The sequence below is a fragment of the Pongo pygmaeus genome, chromosome 16 (genome assembly GCF_028885625.2).
Source record: "Pongo pygmaeus isolate AG05252 chromosome 16, NHGRI_mPonPyg2-v2.0_pri, whole genome shotgun sequence".
In the NCBI taxonomy this organism is placed as follows: domain Eukaryota; kingdom Metazoa; phylum Chordata; class Mammalia; order Primates; family Hominidae; genus Pongo; species Pongo pygmaeus.
The window spans coordinates 57,511,179-57,534,844 of record NC_072389.2 but is presented as its reverse complement, the minus strand read 5'-3'; the positions used below and the strand labels follow the sequence as shown (position 1 = coordinate 57,534,844).

Sequence of the window (23,666 nt, the reverse complement as noted above, 5' to 3'; positions counted from 1 at the left end):
GCTTTTCTTGCAGTGTGTTTGGTTGGAGGAGTGTTGATTGATTCTCTGCTATGAGACGTTTAAGCTTTTTTTTTTACCCATTCAAAGAAGTAGGATCTGATGACAGGGGTTTCAGCTGCAGGAGGTTTTAGGTGCAGGAGACTTGGAATTTTATCCTAATTTCACTGCTAGGTGTTTGTAGGGCCCTGTGGAGTTCTCACTTCACTAGTGCACATGTATGAAAAGCCTCCTGTGAATGAGGCACCGTGCACACATTCCCATATATCATCTGGGATGGCCTCAGAATAGCCCACGATGCAAATGTCTGGGCAGTAAACAGCTTCAGGGAATAGCCAACCCAGGTTAGGCAGCAAGTAAAAGGCAGATCTGGGATTTGTGCTCAGATTTTTAAACTCTAGTTTATTTTTCCCATAACTATCACTTTTGGCTTCAGTGTCTTCATCTGTAAAGTATGGAGAATAAAAACACCACTCTATCTTTGTAGCTGCCTTTACAGTTTGCAAAAGAACTTTCACATACAGTGGTCTCCCTTGAGTCTTACAGCACTCCTGTGAAGTTGACTGACTTCATTGCCCTCATTTCACAGATGGGAAATCTGAGGCACAGGACCTGGACCTGCTGACTCTTTACCTAAATCTTTACTGTATAACCCCAGCCGCAGCTCCTGAGCTCCCTCCGCTTTATGTCTTCGTCTGTGAGCTGGACTCTCAGAGGGCACCCATTCCTGATTCTGCTGCTTATAATGAGGGGGCAGGTGGTGCTTATGTGAGGTCGAACACATGCTGCTTTCCTGCACAGATGTCTGATGGGCAGTCTGGGGCTAGACTGAGCTTCTTCAGAGTCATCAGAGACCTGGTGCCGTGCAGCTCCCTGTCCCTGGGGTGGGGCCGTCATCCTCAGGGACAAGCTAGTGCTCACCTCTTTCTTCCATATTCTAGGTAACAAGGCATATGAGGGGAAGGGTATGGCCCTCCAGGTTAGGGAGACTTTCCGGAAGCCCCACAAAGCACTTCTGCTCACAGCTCGTTGGGCAGACCTCACTCACATAGGGAGGCTGGGATGTGCAGTCTTTCAGATGCACAGAGGGGCACTGCCTGGCCACTGGGGCCTAGTCTCTAAGAAGGAAGAGGAGAATGCAAATGCATACTAGGTAGAGAATTAGCAGCTTCTGCTGCACCAAGATTACTTCTAACCCTAAAACCCCTGTGGTTCTGAGGTTTTTCCCTGGCTCCCTGCAGGTCTCCCAGGTATCGTGGTGATTAGGGTCTGGGTATCGGTGGGATGAGCTCTTTGGCACTGTAGGGCTGTGCTCACTTCAGCCCTAAAGAGCCAGTTTCTCCTTGGAGGTCTATCTGTGTAACTGCCATAACAGAACGGAGCCTAAAGCAGGCTCATGTTGGCCTTGTTTGATGCTAGACAGGTAATGTCCCTCAGGGCTGTAGAACAGGGCTGGGATTACTAAAGCCCTGTTCTATGCCCTGAGGGACACTGAGCATGTCATTTCACTTCTCAGAGTCTTCATCTTCTCTTTGAAATGAAAATATTGGACTGGGGCTCTGTGCCCAAAGTCTGTTCTAGCATTTACATGAGAGGCTGTGGCTCTGTGCTCTGGGTCAAGTCACTCCACCCCTGAGTCACCATTTTACTCTTCTGTAAAAGAGATATCTATGTCGTAGGATTTTCGTGAAGCTTAAATGAGAATCTGTATTCACCCAGCACCTGGCATGTGAGCGGTGCCACATCCACCATGTTAGAAGCTTCCACCATCACAGTCTTATGACATGAAAAGTTTAATGCATTTTTAAAAATCTCTAAATTATATAACAGAGCATGTTGGCTTACAGAGCGCATATGTTCCCAAGCATCTTTTGAATAATTGCTCTCAAAATAATGTCTTTGAAATGTTTTTATATTTAAGTGGGATGTGCAGAAAGGAGTTGACATAAGGCCTGAGGCTGCTATCTTTAGAGGCCTGCTTGCAAGGTGGCCCATGGCTAGCCTCTGATTTCATGACAGTTCCTGACATTTCTTGGTTGAAAAAGTGGCTCATTTTACCTAAACTCAAGCTGTTTGTGTAAATAATGTGCTTTATGCTGAATACCTGCTTTCCTTCTGGGAGTCTGGAATATTGGCATGTGCTAGTCAGGAGGTGGGCACTGCATCTCTAATGAGCTTCCCTGGCAGCCAGCATTTCACATGTGCCGTCAAATTCTTTGCTGGAAGAATTGCATGTGTCCTGTGTGACCCGATTGGGAGAGGACCCCTGGAAGTTTGCATCCGGGTTCCACTGGACCTCGCCCCGTGTGCCTTTTACCCGTGCTGCTTTTGCTCTGTATCCTCTTGCTGCAATCAGTCTTAGCTGTGAGGATGACTATATGCTGAGTCCTGTGAGTCCTCTTACTGGGTCATTGAACCTGAGGTTGGTCTTGGGGCCCCTCGACATGGTACTCAGTAAATACATGTTGGCAGGCAGCATGATGACCTGCACAGGGTCCGTCTAGAAAGAGGGTGCTCAGGAGAGGGTGGGGAGGGCAGAGGAGAGATGAAATTCAAGAACAGAGTTTAAAAGCAAAAATCCTGCCCAGAGATTGGGAAGGATGGGAAGGAGTGGTTTTTTGGTTGAGTGGAAAGGTTGAGTAGGGAAGCAGTAAGGAGTAGGGATTTGAATAAAGATTGGATGAAAGATGTGAACTTTTAAAATTGTGTGTTGTGCACGATCACATAGAAAAAAAAATCTAGAAGGAAATTGATTGAGATTTAAAAATAGTAGAGTAACAAAACAGTTTCCCTCTTTTGTCTTGTCCGCATTTGTCTTAATTAGCACATATTGCCTCTTTAATGGGAAGAAACTAATATTTGAAAACTTTTATTTGCTTTAGAAACAGCAGAAATCAGTCCATAATTGTAAGTGGGGAGTCAGGTGCTGGAAAGACAGTGTCGGCTCGCTATGCCATGAGGTACTTTGCCACTGTCAGCAAATCGGGCAGCAACGCTCACGTGGAAGACAAGGTCCTGGCATCCAATCCCATCACCGAGGTGCGTACCACTGCGGAAGGCAGCCATGTGTTGGTGATGGAAATGGGGGTTGGTTGGTTTGTGTGCTCTCGTGGCTAATTTAAGTTCCCACCCTTTAAAGACTAAAGAAGTGAGGGCAGGAAAGACCCAGGAAGCCTATTGGCTGGTGGGATTTGAAGGAGATGGGGGCAGAATTGCTAATTTCAAGGCTCTCTCCTGCTTTACCTGCTGGGCTGGAAATCTACCATCAGACTCCAGGAGTCGTCTGTTTACATTTACATCCCAGGGGAAACCAAACATCACTGGTACACTGAAATCGCTGGTGTTCTCCACCCAGCTGGCATCAGCATTCATGAGCTGATTGTTAAAATATTCAGGAATTTTGCAAGCTGATTGATAAACCTTTGGTAGTTTGACATCAGTCAGGGGAGGAGTATTTATACCTTCTGCCTTGTCAAAGGCCACATGTCAAGACTCTTCCTCCTGCCCTCCCCGAGAGCCAGTTCATCAGCACACTACTGACTGGGACAGAGAGTGGGCAAGGCCAACCGTGACAGTGCCCAGGGGGGTGAGGAGACAGTCCTCAAGGAAGAAGAGGCACCCAAAAGGCACAGAGGACGGTCCTGCAAGCCAACTTCAGCTGCCCCGCAAAATGGAAAGAGGATTGATTTGAATTTATTTGGAAGCAAACCAAAAATTAAGAACATTAGACTACTAGACTTCTTCTCCCTGTTTTCTCAAATCAAAATCCTCAATGAATATTTATCAGACAATCTACTCTGTTGAAGCCACTGCTTAGCTAATGTGGGAAGTGATGGAAAAGAATAAGACCCAATCTCCAAGTGTAAGATTCTTCTAACCTAATGTAAGAATATTTTAAAATTAAATAGAAACATATGTAGGGGGGGTACTAAGAAACACTGCAAAGCTCATAATTCAGAGCCATAGACTTACTTAGAAACATAAATTACAATCCAAGATACCAATAGAAAAGTTATCAAGGCTGGGCGCGGTGGCTCACATCTATAATCCTGCACTTTGGGAGGCTGAGGTGGGTGGATTGCTTGAGCTCAGAAGTTCCAGACCAGCCTGGGCAACATGATGAAACCCCATCTCTACCAAAAATACAAAAAATTAGCCAGGTATGGTGGCACTTGTCTGTAGTCCCAGCTACTCAAGAGGCTGAGGTAGGAAGATTGCTTGAGTCAGGAGGTGGAGGTTGCAGTGAGCCAAGATTGCACCACTGCACTCCAGCCTGGATGACAGAGCGGGACCCCGTCTCAAAATAAAAGTTATCAAGAGCCAGTGCCAAGTTAAATGTCCATTGGATAATTTTGTGTAAATGTTTAGGGTTTGTCTCCTCTACTAGACTGCACACTCCATGAAAGCAGGACTATATCTATTTGGTTTACCTTTGTTTACCGAGCGCATGGCACATAGTAGGTGCTCAGTAAATACATGTTGGCAGGCAGCATGATGACCTGGGCAGGAGTCCATCTAGAAAGAGGGTGCTCAGGAGAGGGTGGGGAGGGGCAGAGGAGAGATGAAATTGAAGAACGTAAGTAAAAAGCAAAAATCCTGCCCAGAGAGTGGGAGGGATGGGAAGGAGCAGTTTTTTGGTTGAGTGGAAAGGTTGAGTAGGGAAGCAGTAAGGAGTAGGGATTGGAATAAAGGTTGGATGAAAGATGTGAACTTTTAATTGAGCATCATAGGTATTTGGGGCCTGAATGAGTTGAGGCACCTCATATTCTCTCATTTAATCCTCCCTACTCTGTAAGTGTTCTGGTCAGTCTGGGCTGCTATTATAATAATAAATATAATGTACTTTAGTATAATATACTTTAGTGTCATTGACCAGGTGGCTAATAAACAACAGAAATTTATTTCTCGCAATTCTGGAGGCTGGAAGTCCAAGATCAGGGTGTTAGCAGGGGTCAGGTTCTAGCGAGGCTTCTCTTCTGGGTTGCAGACTGCTGTCTTCTCACAGTACCCTTACATGGCAGAAAGAGAGCAAGAGAGGTCTCTGGGATCCCTATTATGTAGGCATTAAAATCCCACTCCCAGGGGCTCCACCCTCGTGACATCATCACTTCCCGAAGGCCCACCTTTTGATACCAATACATAGGGTTAGGATTTCAGCATGAAGATTTTGGGAGGACACAAACATTCAGTTCATAACGGTGAGTTGCTTATGATTCTCATATTACAGATAGATAAATTAAGACCTGGAAAGATGAATTAACTTTTTTGTTTGTCTGTTTTTGAGACAGGGTCTCACTAAGTTACCCAGGCTGGAGTGCGGTGGTGCAATCATAGCTCACTGCAGTCTCCAACTCCTGGGCTCCAGCAATCCTCCCATCTCAGCTTTCTGGGTAGCTAGGACTACAGGCATACACCACCATGCCTGTCTAATTTTTTTTTTTATGTTTTGTAGAGACGGGAGTCTCACTGTGTTGCCTTGTCTGGTCTCAAACTCCTGGCCTCAAGTGAATTTCTCACCTCAGCCTCCTGAAGTGCTGGGATTACAGGCATGAGCCGCCGCACCCAGCCGTGAATTAACTTTTAAGACACTATACAGATAGCGAAGATAGAACCCAGGACCCTGAAACATCGGAACCTGTGCTCTTTCTGGTCCTCCCGTGTCTGCCAGTGGGACCAAGGAGAACCTTGAGCAGCAGGCTCATGTTCTGATTTGTCATGTTCCCTGCCAGCCTGGGGTTGCTTTCTTTTCCCAGACCTCCCTCTGCCAATCAGACCTTCCCCTAGGGTACAGGATTGCATTTTACTAAAAACTCCTCCAATAATTTTGAGGCAAAAATCTTTTAATGTTGTTATTTCAAAAGAGTCTTATTTTTTTTAGGCTGTTGGAAATGCCAAGACCACCCGAAATGACAATAGTAGTCGGTTTGGGAAATACACAGAAATCAGTTTTGATGAACAAAATCAAATTATAGGAGCCAACATGAGAACTTACCTCCTGGAGAAATCCAGAGTTGTCTTTCAAGTAAGTATTAAATTTCCTTTTCCCCAACTTTTTGAGCATTATTTACATTTACATACTTATTATACATACTTAGGCAAGCCACACTATGCTGTGAGTCGAAGAGTAGGGTTTTCTTGTCTTTCATTTGCAGTTTGGATTCTTTTTTCTGTTTATTAAAAGTTGATGGATGAATAGGTGTAATATCAGGTGAGTTGTATGACTGCAGGAAAAGGTTAACGACTTTTTAATTTGGGGGATTTACAAAATCCTTATAGTTTAAAAAGCAAGTATCTCTTTCTAGAGTACAAAAACTGTTTGAAATAGACAAAGCTGACAGACTGGCTTTCCTATCAGGAAGCGAATGGGATCAGAGCTATTGAGAGGGTTTTAAAAGAAAGGCTTTTCTGCCAGTAAATGGAGAAATTTCTTCATCGTTTTGGCCCAGGAGAAGAGCAACAGTATAAGCCTTGTATTGCAGGAAGTTTCTAAAAATCTCACTAGGATAAGTTACGCCATTCCCATTTCATAGGACATTTTCATTTAATAACACTTTCTCTGGGTTGCTCGTTACTTGGAAGGCCATCTCAGGCCACCCAGTTCTCAGCTGAGAGGAAGGGCCTGCTTGTGAACTGGCCAGATCACATCCCAGACAGAGAATTATCTATCCAGATTAGATATCTAGGACCCTCTAGTTAAAATCCTGGCATTTTTGCTTGTAAGGATTTGATGTAATTTTGAGGACATTTCTTTATCTTACAGTCGGAAAATGAACGAAATTACCACATTTTCTATCAGCTTTGTGCATCTGCACAGCAGTCGGAATTTAAACATCTTAAATTGGGTATGTGTTGGATTGTGTATGAAAGGGTCTCTCTTTTATGGGGGCTTAAATTCTAGGTTAACTTTCTTCTTATAGTAATATATTTTTTTTAAGTATTTGCCCAAAGATACAAGATTCTTTGGTTTCAAGGACAGAATTGGTGCATCTAATTAAGGGGATGGATTTGGGCCGGGGGGATGAGTTTAGAGAGAGGGGGCACTCTTAAGCCTGAGGGTTATTTTTAAAGCTCATTGGGCCTGTCATGGTGGCTCACGCCTGTAATCCCAGCACTTTGAGAGGCCAAGGAGGGCGGATCACCTGAGGTCAGGAGTTAGAGATCAACCTGGCCAACATGGCAAAACCCTGTCTCTACTAAAAATACAAAAATTAGCCGGGTGTGGTGGCACGCACCTGTAGTCCCAGCTACTTGGGAGGCTGAGGCAGAAGAATTGCTTGAACCTGGGAGATGGACGTTGCAGTGAGCCGAGATCATGCCACTGCACTCCAGCCTGGGCAACAGAGCAAGACTCCGTCTCAGAAAAAAAAAAAAAAATAGCTCATTGGGTATTTATGGTCCTCCAGCTAGAACCACCTGAATAAGACCTCCTGACAGCTGGAACATGTGGTGTCACCAAACTTTCCATTTTATTTGAACATGACATGTTAACCCACTTATTAAAACAAACCACTTCTATCATAATTTGACCTTCCTTGATGGCTCAAGGTCATTCATTATTTGTAGTCATAATTAATTATATTCCAGAGATGGCTAAAACACAGAGCTGTTTGTCCTTCAATACAAAAGGCCCCGATCCCCGTGCTGTCACGGTTCTCCTGCCTTAGCCATTTGTGCTATGCTGGTAGATGAGAATTGCTGGAGATAACTTCTAGTACGTTGGAGTTGAACTCACACTCTCTAATTTTGGAGAAGTTGCTTGTACTCTTAGAATCTAAGTTTCTGCAGATTTCACATGAAGGTAATATCCTTGGCCTTGTCTGCCAAACAGAGTGTGAATAGCGAACCTGCAGAAGGGCTTTCTGCAAGATCCTCTACTATTTAAACATTAGATGTATGTGTATATATACATACATATATATACATACATACATATATATAAATGTATATATATACACATACATATATACACATATATAAATGTGTGTATATATATACATATATATATATAGAGAGAGAGAGAGTCATTATCCGGATTGTGCTAATGGTTTTATAAGAGTATATGCATGTCAAAAATTCATTAAATTGTATGTGTTAAACATATGCAGCTTATTGTACAGTCAGTAAACCTCAGTAAAGCTGTATAAAAATGTTAGGTGCAGGAACAAAAACCATGAGCTTTAGAGTTAGGCCTGCATTTAAATTATTGTGTGCCATCAGCTATTGGAACTTGAGAAAGTCACTTCGCTTTTTTGAGTCTCAGCTTCTGCGTCTGTTATGTAGAATTTTTTTTTGTTGTTTTGTTTTTGTTTTTTTGAGACAGGGTCACTGAGGCTGGGGTGCAGTAGCGCCAGCACGGCTCACAGCAGCCTTGAACTCCTGGGCTCAAGTGATCCTCCCACGTCAGCCTCCTGAATAGCTGGGACCATAGGCATGTGCCACCATGCCCAGCTAATTTTTTGTAGAGATTTGGTTTTGCCCTTTTGCCCAGGCTGGTCTTGAACTCCTGGATTCAAGCAAGCACCTTGCCTCAGGTTCCCAAAGTACTGGGATTACAGGCATGAGCCTCCAAACCTGGCTGTAATGCAGAGTTCTAAGGAATAAATGGAATAAACTGTGTAAAGTGCATGACACAGCTCGTTAAGTATGAACTTCTGTTCTTCTGATAAATGTGTATGTCCAAATTTTTGTGTTACAGACATAACAAATCTTACTTTTTGATTTCAGGGAGTGCCGAAGAATTTAATTATACGAGAATGGGAGGCAATACTGTCATTGAGGGTGTGAATGATCGAGCTGAAATGGTAGAGACTCAAAAGACCTTCACGCTTCTGGGTAAGGGAAAATATCCCATCCAAGTATGTAGCCATTTTCTCTTAAAAAAAAAAAAATTAAGGCCAGGCGTGGTGGCTCACGCCTGTAATCCCAATACTTTGGGAGGCTGAGGTGGGCGGATCACAAGATCAGGAGATTGAGACGATTCTGGCCAACATGGTGAAACCTGTCTCTACTAAAAATACGAAAAATTAGCCAGTCGTGGTGGCGGGTGTCTGTAGTCCCAGCTACTCAGGAGGCTGAGGCAGAGGAATCCCTTGAACTCAGGAGGCAGAGGGTTGCATCGAGCCGAGATCGCACCACTGCACTCCAGCCTGGCGACAGAGCAAGACTCTGTCTCAAAAAAAAAAAATTAAAAGGTGGGGATTCCCATCAAATGTGTGTTCTGAAGACTCCTAATCAATTCTAATTTTAGGACAAACCATCAGAACATATTTGGAGACTAAGTGGTCAAGACTGTGCTTTTCCCTTAAAAGAGCTAGAAATTAACTCGTTTTTTCCCTCAGCCTTCTTGGCTCGCTGTTAGAGGCGTGGGCTGCAAGCCCTGTGACTGCCGTAAGCTCTTCTAGGCTGAATACAAGGATGACTGGTAAAGCCAAGGTCCAATTCGGTTCAGAAGTGGAATGTTGGCCCTCTGTGGCCTTCATAGGTCTCCTAATGATGACAGTAAAATAGTGAGCACTCACCTGGAGCTTACAATAAGCTGGGCACCATCCTAAGCACTTCATATCCCTGTGTGAACTCATTCAATCCCTACAACCACCCTAGGAAGTCAGTGCTGCTGTTTCTCCCATTTTACAAGAGGGAAACTAAGGCACAGAGATGGGAAGTGATTTACCCAAGGTTAGGCGGCTGATTCAGAGTGGAACTGGCTTTTGCACTCCAGGGTCTTTAAGCATCTCATTTTGGTACAGAAAACCCCATCTTTTATTGCTCAGATGCTGGCACAGGTGGAGCAGGCACGACTGTCACAGCACAGCCAGTTGTTCCCAATCCTTCTCGCCTTACTTTTCCCACACAGAGCTCATGTTCAGAAAGGCTGTCTACCAGATGGTATTTATAAAAACAGGCATTCACTCTCTCATTCTGTATGAGTCTAGACATCCACATGAAGCTGCCAGTCAAAGCTTCTGATCAGGGTGATGCCTTCAGCCATTTCTTTCTTTTTTTTTTTGAGACAGAATCTTGCACTGTCGCCAGGCTGGCCTGGAGTGCAGTGGCACAACCTCTGCCTCCCCGATTCAAGCGGTTCCCCAGCCTCAGCTTCCCAAGTAGCTGGGATTACAGGCACGCGCCACCACACCTGGCTAATTTTTTGTATTTTAGTAGAGACAGGGTTTCACCGTGTTGGCCAAGATGGTCTCAATCTCCTGACCTCGTGATCCACCCGCCTTGGCTTCCCAAAATGCTGGGATTACAGGCATGAGCCACCGCGCCCGGCCAGCCATTTCTATGTCTTGCTGAAATCTCTCTTGCTGAAATCTCCCGCCGATTCATACTAAGTGCTTTCATTCTTGTGGCCTGGTTGACTGTATCTGAATGTAAAAAGCTAAGAGTTTCAGGTTAAATATGTCCAAGGAATAGGCAAGACGATCACAGCTGGATAATGGAGAATGAAAACAAGATGGTTTTCTAAGCAAAATCACCATCAGACTGTTCCCTCAAACCTGCTTCAAGGAGAAAGGCAGTTTAAACATTTTATAATAATAGGATAAACACTTTCGGCACTGACTTACATTTGCTGAAAATAATTATAGTCGTCATTTCAATCTTTGTATAATGTACTCCACGGAGAGGGGGCTCGGTGCGTGAGGAGGGGACAGGTGATCAAGCTCTGGCTGGGCTGAAGGATATGCCCTGCCCTGCCCTGCCCACCCTCATCTCCCTGATCCTTCTACTCTCTCCTACTTCTATCATGTCCTCCTCCTCACGGGAAGATAATGTAGGGCAAATAGAGTAGGCTTTGGGATCAAATGAACGTGAATTCAAATCCTAGTTGGTATGAGTCTAAGGTTACCCACTCTGAGACTTGATGTCTTTTTTTGAGATGGAGTCTCACTCTGTCGCACAGGCTGGGGTGCAGTGGTGCAGTCTCGGCTCGCTGCAACCTCTGCCTCCAGGGCTCAAGCAATTCTCCTGCCTCAGCCTCCCGAGCAGCTGGGATTACAGGCACATGCCACCGCCCCCAGCTAATTTTTGTATTTTTAGTAGAGATGGGGTTTCACCATGTTGCCCAGGCCAATCTTGAACTCCTCAACTCAGGTGATCCACCTGCCTCTGTCTCCCAAAGTGCTGGGATTACAGGCATGAGCCACCATGTCCGGCCAAGACTTAGTGTCTTGATCTGTGAGTGGCAACGCACCTTACCTTTCATGACAACTCGCGAGGAAGTGTATGTAAAAGTCCCCAGCACCAGGCCAAGCACATAGCAGGTGCATGGTAACTGCTACTCCCTGCCTTCTAGCTCTCTACATTCCCAATTGTCCAAACCCTCACCATACTTTGAGTAAAACCATCTCTTCTTCCATGAAACCTTTTCTAATTGTTGGAGATCAGCAATTTGCAGCCATTTGCCCCCATGTTTCACACAACTTAGGTTATGTTTACAGATTTCCACATCACGTTCCTCAGTCCCAGGGCCAAGACTGGGATGACACGAGAGAGGCACTCACTCTCAGGGCCCTGCACGTGCGGGGTTGGCCCTGGACACTTAGCCTGTGCACAGACTTAGACGTTTTGGACAAAGCCCTCTGGAGTTTTGTGGAGAGGTGGAGTACCGTGTCCTCTTATGGCGTTAATGGTGATGGCTGCCTGCTGTGCTGTGTGAAGTGGGCAGGTGGTAAGAGATTGGGGCCACTGCACCTCTTCCCTGCAACTCTCCCTTCAAGAGAGGGTACCTCAGCTCAAACTTTTCCTTCGCCTTGCACGAGGTCATCAGGGACTTCTCTGTTTAGACACACTAGGGTGAAGCTAGATGGCTTCATGAACGCTGTGGGTCTTTTCTCATATTGCGGTGGGCACTGGTGTTAAACTGCTTAGATATGCCTTACCCAGTGTAACCTCGGGTGAGTTCCCTAACCTTCCTATGCCTTAGTTTCCTCCTTTGTGAGATGGAAACAATACTAGGATTCCTTCGTGTGGTTGTAGTGAGCATGAGAGGAGCTGATGCGTGGAAAATACCGAGGACAGTGCCTGAGGCAGTGTTCCCTTTGCCTTCCCCTCCGTTTCTGCTGCTGAGATCCCTCAGCTAGCAGCGAGATTACCCCTGGAGAAGTGCGAGGGGATGCATTTTGATTAAAAAATCCCTTTCCTCTGCCCTTTTGCTGTGTCTTTCTCATGTGATTCATCCACTGATCCCTGCCATTTGAGTGTTGCTATGACCCTTGCCCTCTGACGGGACGAACACCTTGGAATCAGGCTGCCCCGGGACCTCAGGCTCTAGGAACTTGACCAGTGAGCTCCTCCTGGAAATCTGATTCAGGCTGGCATTGCTTTTGTGTGACAGGCTCACTAAGGATGATTACTTAACACAGGTCTTGAGTTCTTTCTTTCGTATTATTGCTTTGGAGTTGTCATCTCCCTTTTGTGTTTCTAGAAGGCCTGGAGTAGTTTAAGGGATTTAGTTATGGATCACAGAAAGCAGGGAGGAGTGTGAGAATGGAGGCTCCTGCACTTGGCGTTTTTAGTTGCTGCTCATGATCACTTAACCTGTCATTACCATGGTGGAGGCCTAGGGGTATATTTCTGTTGGACACATCTGTCCTTCAGATGGAGGAGTTACCTCCAAATGGAAAGGCAGCAAGTGCCTGGACTTAGCTGGAGCTGGAGTCTTCCCTGTGTTCTTGGATTGAAATCTTTTGAGACTGATTTTATTTAATCTTTGTAGTAGAGGAGATTCTGGGCCAGGTGCAGTGGCTCATGCCTATAATCCCAGCACTTTAGGAGGCCAAGGAGGGTGGACCACTTGAGCCCAGGCATTCAAGACCAGCCTGGGCAACATGGCGAAACCCCGTCTCTACAAAAAATTAGCTGGGTGTGGTGGCGCACATTTGTAGTCCCAGCTACTCAGGAGGAGGAGGTGGGAGGATTACTTGAGCCTAGGAGGTCGAGGCTGCAGTGAGCCTGATCACATCACTGCACTACAGCCTGGACAACAGAGTGAGACCTTGTCTCAAAAAAAAAAAAAAAAAATTGTAGGTTTTGAAATTGTTAAAGAACATGACCTACCTGCTGATGAAAACTCCAGGTATCCTCAAGTGAGGGGTCACTGGCTTCCATTCCAGTGTCCATTCCAGGGTGGACCAGGCAGCCTGCCTGGTGTGAATGAGCCTGCCTGCCACCTCAAGTGCATCTCTCAGCTGCTTAAGTCACCACGGTGTCATTAACACACACTGGGGGGATCCCGACCTGGCAAAACCGGGCTCACAGCCTGCAGGTCTACACTGTGATTTACAGGGTTCGAACACAGTCCTTTCTAGCAGCTGGTTTTCTTTCTTTTTGGCTCCAGGAAATGTGCTAATCCCCTCCTGGTGACTGAATATGGTATGTAGTCATAATTTATATTCTACTTACTGCACTGAAAGTCCCAGTAGGAAACATGGGGCAGGCTCACAATAGGATATAAGAGGGAGGGGTTATTTATTATTTACAACTACAAAGGTGTGAGTGGAGTCTAGGGGAGCTATTAATACAAGGGGCAGTGGGCACCTGGGGGGCAGCAGCAGAACTGTTCACTGCTCTTTCCCATGTGGGCATCCAAGTGTTTCTGGAGCCTAGATGGAGACTTGGGTAAAGTCAGCCCCAGAGGAGTGGTGACCTTCTGTCAGTCAGGCCATGCAGCCAGTTGGAGGCAGCTTCGCAGGGAAAGGGGCTGGGGAGGACGCACTCGGAACCTTCTCTTCTCCTTTCTCTTTTCTCCTGCCGGGGCTTCCCATGAATCAAACCCAACCAAAGGCCAGAGGGCATGAAAGGCCATCGCCTTGGTTTATAGCAAGTCCCCTGGGGCAGAGACCAGAGAATCTGGAGGGGCAAACGGAATCCCTCCAGCAATCCCACCTAAAAAATAATTCAGGGATTCAGAGAGCTTGTGAGCAAAAAGAAAAATGAAAAACATTCAGAATCAAGCACAGAATCAAAGCAAGATGACTCCGAGGAACCTGATGCGAAATGGTTACTCGGATATTAATTTTTGTGTTCAACTTCCTAGCAGCCATGGCAAAGGGGAAACCTGTGTATAGACACTTATGATATGTGTCTACAGAGGTCGACTAGAAGGAACAGTGCACCAGATGACCCTGGGGTCCACTTCATGTTCCTGTCCCAGAGCTTGGCACTGATGCTACCTACATATCTCGCATGAATCCAGGTGCCCATCTTACTAGTCAGAGAAGAGATGCAGTATTCTAATCTGGGAAAATGTTTGTTTTCAGGTTTCAAGGAGGATTTTCAGATGGACGTTTTTAAAATCCTGGCAGCCATCCTACATCTGGGCAATGTGCAGATCACCACGGTGGGCAACGAGAGGTCCTCAGTTAGTGTGAGATGCTCATTTTACTTTTCCTTTGTCTAAGGGTCATAGTGGAACCGGCTCGCAGCTGACCCGCCTTTGCTTTTTAGCACCAGGCATAGTTGGCCTCCTGGGTAGACTGGTTTAACAGGAAGCAGGCGGCAAGGGTTTCCAGGGCTTGCCTTCAAAGAGTAAAGCCTCCTCCCCTTGCAACAGTAGAGGAGAGGAAATGGATCTTCTGTATGATTTTCTTTTACTCAATAAGTATGTATGAAGCACCTACTAAGTGCCACGGACTGTCATAGCATCTGGAGAAACAGCAGTGAACAAAACAAAGCAAGAAGCCCTTCAGAGAGCTTATGATCAGGGGTAGGGAGGAGACACGACAAGCAAATATGGGCTCCGACAGCTGGTGACGGCTGGCACAGAGGAAAGTAAAGCAGAGGGGGCATGCAGAGGCGCTGTGTCTTTCATGTGGGGTGGTCAGAGAAAGACTTTCTGAGAAGGTGGTGGGCAGCGGCCTGAAGGGGATGAAGAAGCAGGTTGTGCCTGTGGATGGGGGAGGAACAGCAAGTGCAGAAACCCGCAGGCAGGAGACGTCATTTGAGAAACAGCAGGAAGGTCCATGTATCCAGAGGGTGAGTGACAGGGAGGGTGTGGATGAGACCAGAGTGGGGAAGGGGGATTGCAGACCATGTAGGACCTTAAGGTCACTGGCTAGTTTTCAGCAGAAGGACACCCACTACCTCCTTACACCTGCTTGAATCAGACGTCAGTGGTGCTGGCTTCCTGGGAATGTATTGTAAGTTTTGTGAAAGATTTCTTTATTTAATGGACACAAGTTAATTTAATGTGTGTTTCTTCTATGACACATACTATGAGTAGTGATTCTTGGGGGAGGGGTATGTGTTTAATTAGTCTCATCATTGTCCATGTAAAGAAGAAAACAAATACAAGTAAAAAATGTTTCTATGAAACACGGAATCTGCACACCTGTAAAGCTTTGCATTAACAATGACATGTCTGTCCTAGTCAACTCAGACTGCCATATCAAAATGCCACAGGCTGAGTGGCTTAAACAATAGACATTTGTTTCCTCACCGTTCTAGAGGCTGGAGGTCTGAGAGCACAGTGTCAGCCTGGTCGGTTCTGGTGAGGACTTCCTGCCTGGCTCCTAGACAGCCACCTTCTCATTGTGTCCTCATGGTGGAGCGAGAGCAGACACTGTGATGCCTCTTATGAGAACACTGATCCCATCATGGCAGGCCTCACCCTCTCAACTTTAGCCAACCCTGATTACCTCCCGAAGGCCCCATCTCCAAATACTGTCACGTTGGGGGTTAGGACTTCAACATATGAGTTTTGGAGGGACACAAATATTCAGTCCGTAACAATGTCTGTTTTCATGTCCCTCAAACAACTGATGGGAATAGTTGATCATTTTGTGTAACCAGTGAGTTCTTGGCTGTCTGCTACCAACGGTTTGGGGAGAGAGCAGAGCAGAGTGGAGCATGAGCTCCTGGCTTAGCGTTTTAGGCCTTTTGCCATGACCAGGAAGTAATTCTCCTTCTTTTCCTCCAGCTTTCGCCTCAGCGTCCCTCCCATCCTGCCCGCAGTGTCCAGACCTCGCAGAGTGAGTCAGTTCCCCAAGTGGGAAAGCAGGGAGAGAGGTGACGAGAGGCCTGGGGGAGAGTGTGGTGTGTCTGAAGTGGCACATCCCCCTCAGTTTCCTTGCTCAGTTACCTCAGAGAAGCTGGGCTTCTGCCCTTTTTTCCCCAAACCCCCATAGACTAAAAATGTGATTTCTACCCAACAAATGCCATCACACTGAGCCCTCTCCCGTGAAGCTTCTTATTAAGGTAGCATTTTGGAGGAGGAATTAAAATTGATTGACTGAAAATCCTTTGGAAAGTCTGCTAAGAATATTTGTAGAAAATTCCCAGTCCTATAATTATTGGTCCTAGATTTGGGATCCATCTCCACCCATTTGTATCAGGAACTTGAAATGTTGGACATGTTAAATTTGGATGAAGCCATCTGACTTTTTGAAAAGCTGCTGCCCCTTTGCATTTTTTTCCCATAGCAGCACCTGCCGCTGAATTGTTTTTGACTCAGAAGGTTTCATTCTTTCTTAGAAGGAAGGAAACCAAATGCCACCGCCAGTCCCTTCCCTTATGAGGTCAGGCACGTCAAAGCCAGCTCTGTGTTACTGTGATATTGGTCAGCAGCGGGTGTGGGTGGAGCGCAGGGAGGGGCAGGACTGTTTCCATGGCTTCCTGCACTGTGTCCTGAGGCTTTTTAGTGCAATCATGTGGGTTTCCTGGTGGGCTGGAATGGTGCCCACAGGGGAGCCTGCCTTGGGAGTTCTCCTGCCTGAGAGAAGAGCTGGGAGTCACATCCTTGCCTGAGGACAGGAGCACTTTGTTCACACCGGCTGAAGGGAAATGGGAGCACCTCTTCCCTTTTTTTATCTGCTGGCCAGCAGGGCAGCTCTCATGCCCAGTCTTGGGGGAGAAGCAAGATTTCACTTTGTGTATTCAGGAAAAGTCCCACCCCAGCCCTCGTGTCAGCTGAGGCACTAACTCAGCCACGGGACTCCCACCAGCTTCTGCCTGGCAACAACACCTGGGTACCTCCTGGACCAACCATCCAGGCAAACCGCTGGCCACACGAGGTGGGGCAGGGTGAGTGCACACTCTGACAAGTGGCCCAGGATGGTTCAAAGGGAAGAGAGAGGGCTGCATCCACATCCACAGGAACAGGGCGGGGTCTAGAGAGGATGGTTTCTATGGCGTTAGTCACCGCTGACATTCTTTGGTTAAAATGAAAAATCAATGTGGGACGCAGCCCTGGACTCCCCGGCATTGCTGCAGGGGTGGTCTGCCAAGGGCCAGGTGCAGGACCCGTGCTGCTGCAGCCCCCTTGCTCTACTCCCAGGTCTGTCTCCACCTCCTGAGGCTGGGCATCCTTGTGCCAGCTACTACTCAGCTGTTGCACAGGCCTGAGTGTGGGCATGGGAGCCTTGGCCAGGTGGGATTGTGTGTCTTTGGATGGCTGGGCCACCTCACGGGGCTTGTGCTTGTTTTTGAAGGAGGATGACAGTCACCTGAAGGTGTTCTGTGAGCTCCTGGGCCTGGAGAGTGGCAGAGTTGCTCAGTGGCTGTGCAATCGCAAAATCGTCACAAGCTCTGAGACGGTGGTAAAACCCATGACCAGGCCTCAGGCTGTCAACGCCAGGGATGCACTGGCCAAAAAGATCTATGCTCACCTGTTCGACTTCATTGTGGAGAGAATTAACCAAGCGTTGCAGTTTTCAGGCAAGCAGCACACTTTTATTGGTGTTTTGGACATTTATGGGTAAGATTCTCTTCAGTGAGCCTGTCTTTCCTCCTTTAAATGTTGAGGGCCCCATGGTTTTTAGATCATTTTGTTCTGGTTCTTTTGTATTTCACATGATTAGAAAGATAACATTCTCTGCTTTTGCCCCTATAGATGCTAAGTACACTCTCCTGGGCTATGGTGCCATTTATTTAAAGTGCATTAAAGAGATGCTGAATTAGGAATGACCAATGTCAAGAGCTTACTGTGTGCCAGCTCTGAGGCTGCTTGGCTTCCATGGGCTTTCTCACTTAATTCTTAAACAACCTTATAACTATCCCCGTTTTAGAGCTGCAACAACCAAGACTTAGAAAGAGTCAATAACTTGGTCACAATTGCTCTGCTGATGGGAGAACCCAGCACAGTTGTGAGGCTCCTGCTTCTGCTTTTCCCACCAAAGGCCCCTGAGGTGTGGAGCCCCGAGGTCACTTCCCATTCGAATCACAGGGGATGACAAGTCACCTAGGCTTGCACCTTGCCCAAGCCCAGCGGCCAGAGGTGGACTGAACCCAGGTCTCTGATCAACCACCCCCCGACCCCAATCCTTTTCCGTTCTTGGGTGAGAAGGTCTTGGATTTTCCCCAGCCCTCCTCCAGGAGGTCTTACCCTTCATCCCACCCTGGAGTTGGGTTCTTTTTCATTCTCTCTGCCTGGTCCTCCTTTTCTAAACCCTGGGCTCAGCTCATGCTGAAACTGCTATGGAGTAACCAGAGTGGAAGCTGGCATGGAGGGCTCCACGGAGATTGTTATCCCTCAGGCTTTTCTAGCAGCTGGCCCCAGTGCCCAGCCCTTGTCCCTCTCCTGGGACCCACCCTGGTTTCTTAGCAGGAGAAGGGGAAGATTGACCCATGAAAGGCATCATGGAGTGTTCACCTGGATTGGGGGATCGTCCCCACACCATGGCAAAAAGCAGCTCAACCCCATTCCCCATGCAAAGGGGAGAGCCGAGCCCTGGCCTTCATGGCCCTGCTGCTGCCTCCTGGGGAGGAGGGGACAGGGCCACATCACGCTGTTGGACTTGCACCCAGGTGGAGAGGCAGCTTTTCCCATAGCTGTCAAATGGGAGACAGTGCCTCAAGGGAGTTGCTTTGTTTAATTTAGATCCTAAGTGAATACATATGGCTCCCAATTAATAGTACATGTCAACAGTTATAAAATGCTTAATACATTACTGGGATAGCCTAGTCAATTATTTACCTTGTCTTCTTCCAAGAAAGTGTTTGAGCAGTCAGTTAAAAGCTTAAGTCAACTTTTAAAAATGGGTAGTCCTCATTAAAAATAGTCCTGTTTCATTGTGGTGGAAATACGTAATTGTTCTGTTATTTCCTCTTCTTTTGGGTGTTTTTAAAATGTATTTTTAAATGGCTGTCCTTTATTTTAACAGTATATTATTTCTTTCTTTCATTTTTTTTTTTTTTTTTTTGAGATGGAGTCTTGCTCTGTTGCTCAAGCTGGAGTGCAGTGGCACCATCTCAGCTCACTGCAACCTCTGCCTCCCAGGTTCAAGTGATTCTCCTGCCTCAGCCTCCTGGGTAGCTGGGACTACAGGCACCTGCCACTACGCCCGGCTAATTTTTTGTATTTTTAGTAGAGACTGGGTTTCACCGTATTAGCCAGGATGGTCTCGATCTCCTGACCTTGTGATCTGTCCACCTCAGCCTCCCAAAGTGCTGGGATTACAGGCGTGATCCACTGCACCCGGCCATTATGTCATATTTTTATCTAACAGATGTTTATGTCCCAGGCACTGTGTTGGAGGCAGTGGTTGAACAGCATAGACATACGGCTCCTGCCACCATGGGACTGAGACTGGTGAGGGCGGCAGGCCAGCAGTAGAGGTTGGGATGAGTCCTGGGAAAGGAGGAAGGTGTGCTGGAGGTTAGCAGGGGGTGGGGACGGAGCAAGGGCAGCCATGTGCAAGGAGTAGTGAGCTGGACGGTGGCCCCCAGGCAGGATCCAGAACCACTGTAATAAGGAATTTGAATTTTTCAGCTATGTGGAAAAACCTGAGACAAGAGTATTTATAAATTCACAAAGACTTGTTAGAGTAAATTATTTTAAGATTCCTCTCAAAAATTCTAACAATAGCCTGTTTGCTGCCACCCTTGAGTTCATGATACACCTCCAAAAAAATCAGCTTTCCTCTAGGCAGCAGGGCCGCAGCCTGGGGCCAAGCCTTTCCCGCCCCCTCCAGCAGCCTCGCTTCTAGGCTAACCCTCGCCCAGGCATACCTGCAACTTTTGAGAAAGCTCTTTTTGACTTGGAAATAAGGAAGACTCAAAGGAAGAGTTAGCATCTTTGAAAGCAAGTAAAGCTGAAGCTGTGAGCTTCAAGGTCTAAGCTGAGAGCAAATGAAGGCTGGTGACTCCCCAGCCTGTCGTGTATTTATGTTCTTTGGACCCAGAGTTGGAAAAACCTGGGTCTGGGGGTCAGACCCCTGGGGGTGAGCTCCATAGCATACCAGTTACGTGACCGCAAGAAAGTCACAGAACCTCTCCAAGCCTCAGTTTCTGCATCTACAAGATGGGGCCTCTCTTGCAGGGTGAGTTTGAACATATGGTGGAAGAAATTATGCAGGTACCTTGAAAACCATAAGCATGGTTCCAATATGAAGTGCTGTCATAGCCAATGTGCCTCTAGCATTTTAAGTCACAGATCTAGTTCTTTCCATGGGTCCTAAACTTCAGATCTTTGTGCCCTAAAATAATGCATTGATGTTTGACATTTTGCCAGGTTCTAGAAAGCTCTGCCCTTGGCCCCAGCTGTGAGCTGCAGAGCTCAGTGAGACCCTTTTGAATCTCCCCCAGGCCCAGCCCTGGCCTTGCTTCCATGAGCAGACCAGCCTCCGAATCTCTGAGCCACCAAGGCTGCATGTGGAATGGGGCTGTCAGAGCTGCTGTGAGTCACCCTGGAGCTGTCTAGAGGACAGTCCAGGTTCTTACCCTGCCCAGGAATTCCAGAGTGAGCCAAACCAGCTCAGTCAAGTGAGACTCCCAGGGGACCTGTGGTAGGAGCTGGCAGGAACCTCTCAGGATTAGAGCGATTAAGAACAAAGCTTTGGAGGCACCAAGCATTGGGGTCGAATTGCATTTCTGGCACCACTTGCTGGCTGTTGGTCCTCACCATGGTCACTCCTTCTCTGACCCTCATGTGTGACAGTGGAGTCACAGGAGCCCTTCACATAGGGCTGTGTTAGGGTTATGGGAGGTGACGTGCATAAATGCTGACACCTTAAAGCGCTCAGCAAGCTGCCTTCCAGCAGGAGCTCATCTGGCCAGGTGGTAAATTTGGTGCCTCTGTTTTGTTCGGCCCACACCGTGTTTTGCAGAGTGGGATTATTCACTTTAAAGTCCCAGTTTTCTGACTTTTCTTAAGAATCAATTAATCTAACAACCTGGGCCGCATTCATCCATGGCTACAGCCAGCAGGAGCTGAGTAGCAGCTGCCCCTTGGACAATCCTGATGGCTCCAGGCCCCATGTGGCTCACTGTTGTGCCGTATCCAGTCTGCTTCCCAGGCCTGTCCCCAAGGGCTCCTCTCAGTTCTTGAGCTTGCAACTCCAAGGCAACTGCAGAGGCAGCTGATGAAAGTCTGAATATGGAAGCCAGCTGTGTCTGTCTCATCCCTGACGGGGTGTGCTAGGCTGTAGGATATGAAATGACTTTGCCCTTTTCCTCTAGGAACTATGAAAGCACCCCTTAGGGAGGCAAAACTGTGCTGCAATTGTGCTGCTCGTCCCCTCAACAGACAAGGAGAGAATAGGAAACCACATTGCCTTCTCATTGGAGGCACAGGCATCACAGTCAGGCAGCTTCGCAGCTAAGTTCTGACACAAGCTGTGTGACCTTTGGCAAGTTTCTTAACCTCTCAGGCTTATTTTCTGACCTATAAAGTCAGAATAATAATTGCCAATATCACTGTTGTTGTGTGGACTGCACCATATGGTGACATGCCTATTTTAATGCCTGGCTTGAGGTAGGTGTTTTATACCTACCAGATTTCTTCCAGGGGACAACCAGGAAAAGGGTTATTTATAAACTGACTACTAGGATATCATTAAAACCAGAAGCTGTGAGGGGTATTTAAAACTTGTAGAAGACATAGCAAACGTTTAGGCTTTTAAGTGTCAAAAAATATCTATAAACAAATGCATATGTCTTGCTTCAGGTTATGTTTTAACTTGTTTAAATTGTATTTCAGTTTTGAAACCTTTGATGTGAACAGCTTTGAACAATTTTGCATCAATTACGCTAATGAAAAACTGCAACAGCAGTTTAACATGGTAGGTGACCTTTCTGCCTTCTTGACTAGTTCTCAGCCGTGTGTGTGTGTGTGTGTGTGTGTGTGTGTGTGTGTGTTTGGGGGGTGGGTGGGTGGGTGTGTGTGATCATGGAAAGAGGCATTTTTCCTTCTTGAGGTTTGAAATTTTTATGCAAGGAGCCTCACGCTGGGTCACTGCACCACCTTGTGGCCAAATCTTGAAATCACACCCTCTCATCTATTTCATCTTTTTTTGAATCACCTGCCAATGTGTGAGCCTCACTGCCCTTCTTGGATACAGACCCTCTGTGCAGCCAGGCAAAACTATTTAGTTGGTTGCCTGAGGCCTCCACTTTCTTTCGAGCCTCTCTGTCTTTGCATTTGCTGCTTTCTCTGCCTTAACCCACGTGCTCCTGTTATTTCCCCATTGCTTTATCTTCACGTGGCCAACTCCAGCTTGTGTTTTGAGACGCAGCTTCCCTGAGAGCCTCCTGCGATACCTCCTGGCCTCTTCCTATGTGCTTCCTTATTGCAGGCCTGTCACATGGAATTATCATCATTTCCATGCAAGTCTCCAAATAGACTTGGTCACCTGGAGAGGCCAGGACTGGCATTCTTTGTCTGTCTCAGCCCAGTGCTTATCTCGACGCATGCAGCACTAAACAGCAGATGGCCAATGGATTATGGGAATGAGTTTCTCCAACCTTAATTTAGAACAAGACATATATGGTACCTTCCTAACTAACAATAAGATCAAATGTATTCTCCCATGGAAACAGACAGGAGATGGATTCCAATTTTTTTTTTTCCACTGGGAAGATTTGTTTATTCCAAAGACGTTTTTGAGTGCATACTGTGTATACCAGGTACCAAGTTAAGTGCTGAGATAGATGAATAAGACAATTTTAAAAATGTTGACTAAATGCTACTTGTGGCTGTTTGGGCATTTATTATTGCTATGTGTATTGAATACAATTTCAGCCTCTTAAATCAGTTCCCTAGATGCAAGAACTTTATTGAATTCACTTTTGAATTCCCAACAGTACTGACGCCTTTCTGCTCCTAACAGAAATCGATGAAATTAAAAGTTGATTGGACATCTTTCTACATTGGCTCTACCATGAAACTACTCTCATATGTTTTTTTTTAATTGCCTCCTTAACATTTATATTTGGCTCTGTTGCTGAAAAGCCATGAAAGCCGAAATGCTTTACTAACTCACATTTTCCTTTTAGCTTACATCCTAAACTTTGGCTATGTGTTCATGGGAAGAATGTTGATTCCAGTTCATAATAGAAATCACACTTTAATACCCCAACAGTTACTCCAAGGAAAGGTTATACCTTTGTTAGTGTTCAGTCTTATGCTCCCTCAGAACCCCTGAGGAAAACATAGCATGACGTCTTGGAGAGCATGGGCTTTGGCTCAAACTAAATTGGATTTGAATTTCAGCTCTACCACCTCCCTCTGGGACCTTGGGCTCTCTGAGCCTCTGTTTCCTTGTTTTAAAAATGAGTCATCATTATACATTGTATGTATGTGTCAAAATATCACATGTACCACAAAACTATGTACAACTATTATGTATCAATTTAAAAAGAGTCAATAATAACTGTCTAATATTGTTAGAAGACCTAACATTGAATCCTACTCAGTAGAAGTTTCTTTTTTTTTTTTAGCCCAGAATTAATTC

General features: G+C 46.4%; 1 protein-coding gene across 3 annotated transcripts in view; it reads left to right on the top strand.

The window, feature by feature from the left end:
• MYO5C (myosin VC) overlaps positions 1-23,666 on the top strand; it is a 105,398-nt gene that overhangs the window by 15,526 nt on the left and 66,206 nt on the right. For all 3 annotated transcript variants that reach the window (XM_054450715.2, XM_063652620.1, XM_063652621.1), the window contains exons 5-11: positions 2,880-3,036; positions 5,876-6,019; positions 6,758-6,839; positions 8,722-8,829; positions 14,259-14,365; positions 17,427-17,692; positions 21,914-21,995. In XM_054450715.2, the coding sequence (XP_054306690.1) occupies positions 2,880-3,036; positions 5,876-6,019; positions 6,758-6,839; positions 8,722-8,829; positions 14,259-14,365; positions 17,427-17,692; positions 21,914-21,995 (946 nt within the window). The remainder of the gene's footprint in view (positions 1-2,879; positions 3,037-5,875; positions 6,020-6,757; positions 6,840-8,721; positions 8,830-14,258; positions 14,366-17,426; positions 17,693-21,913; positions 21,996-23,666) is intronic.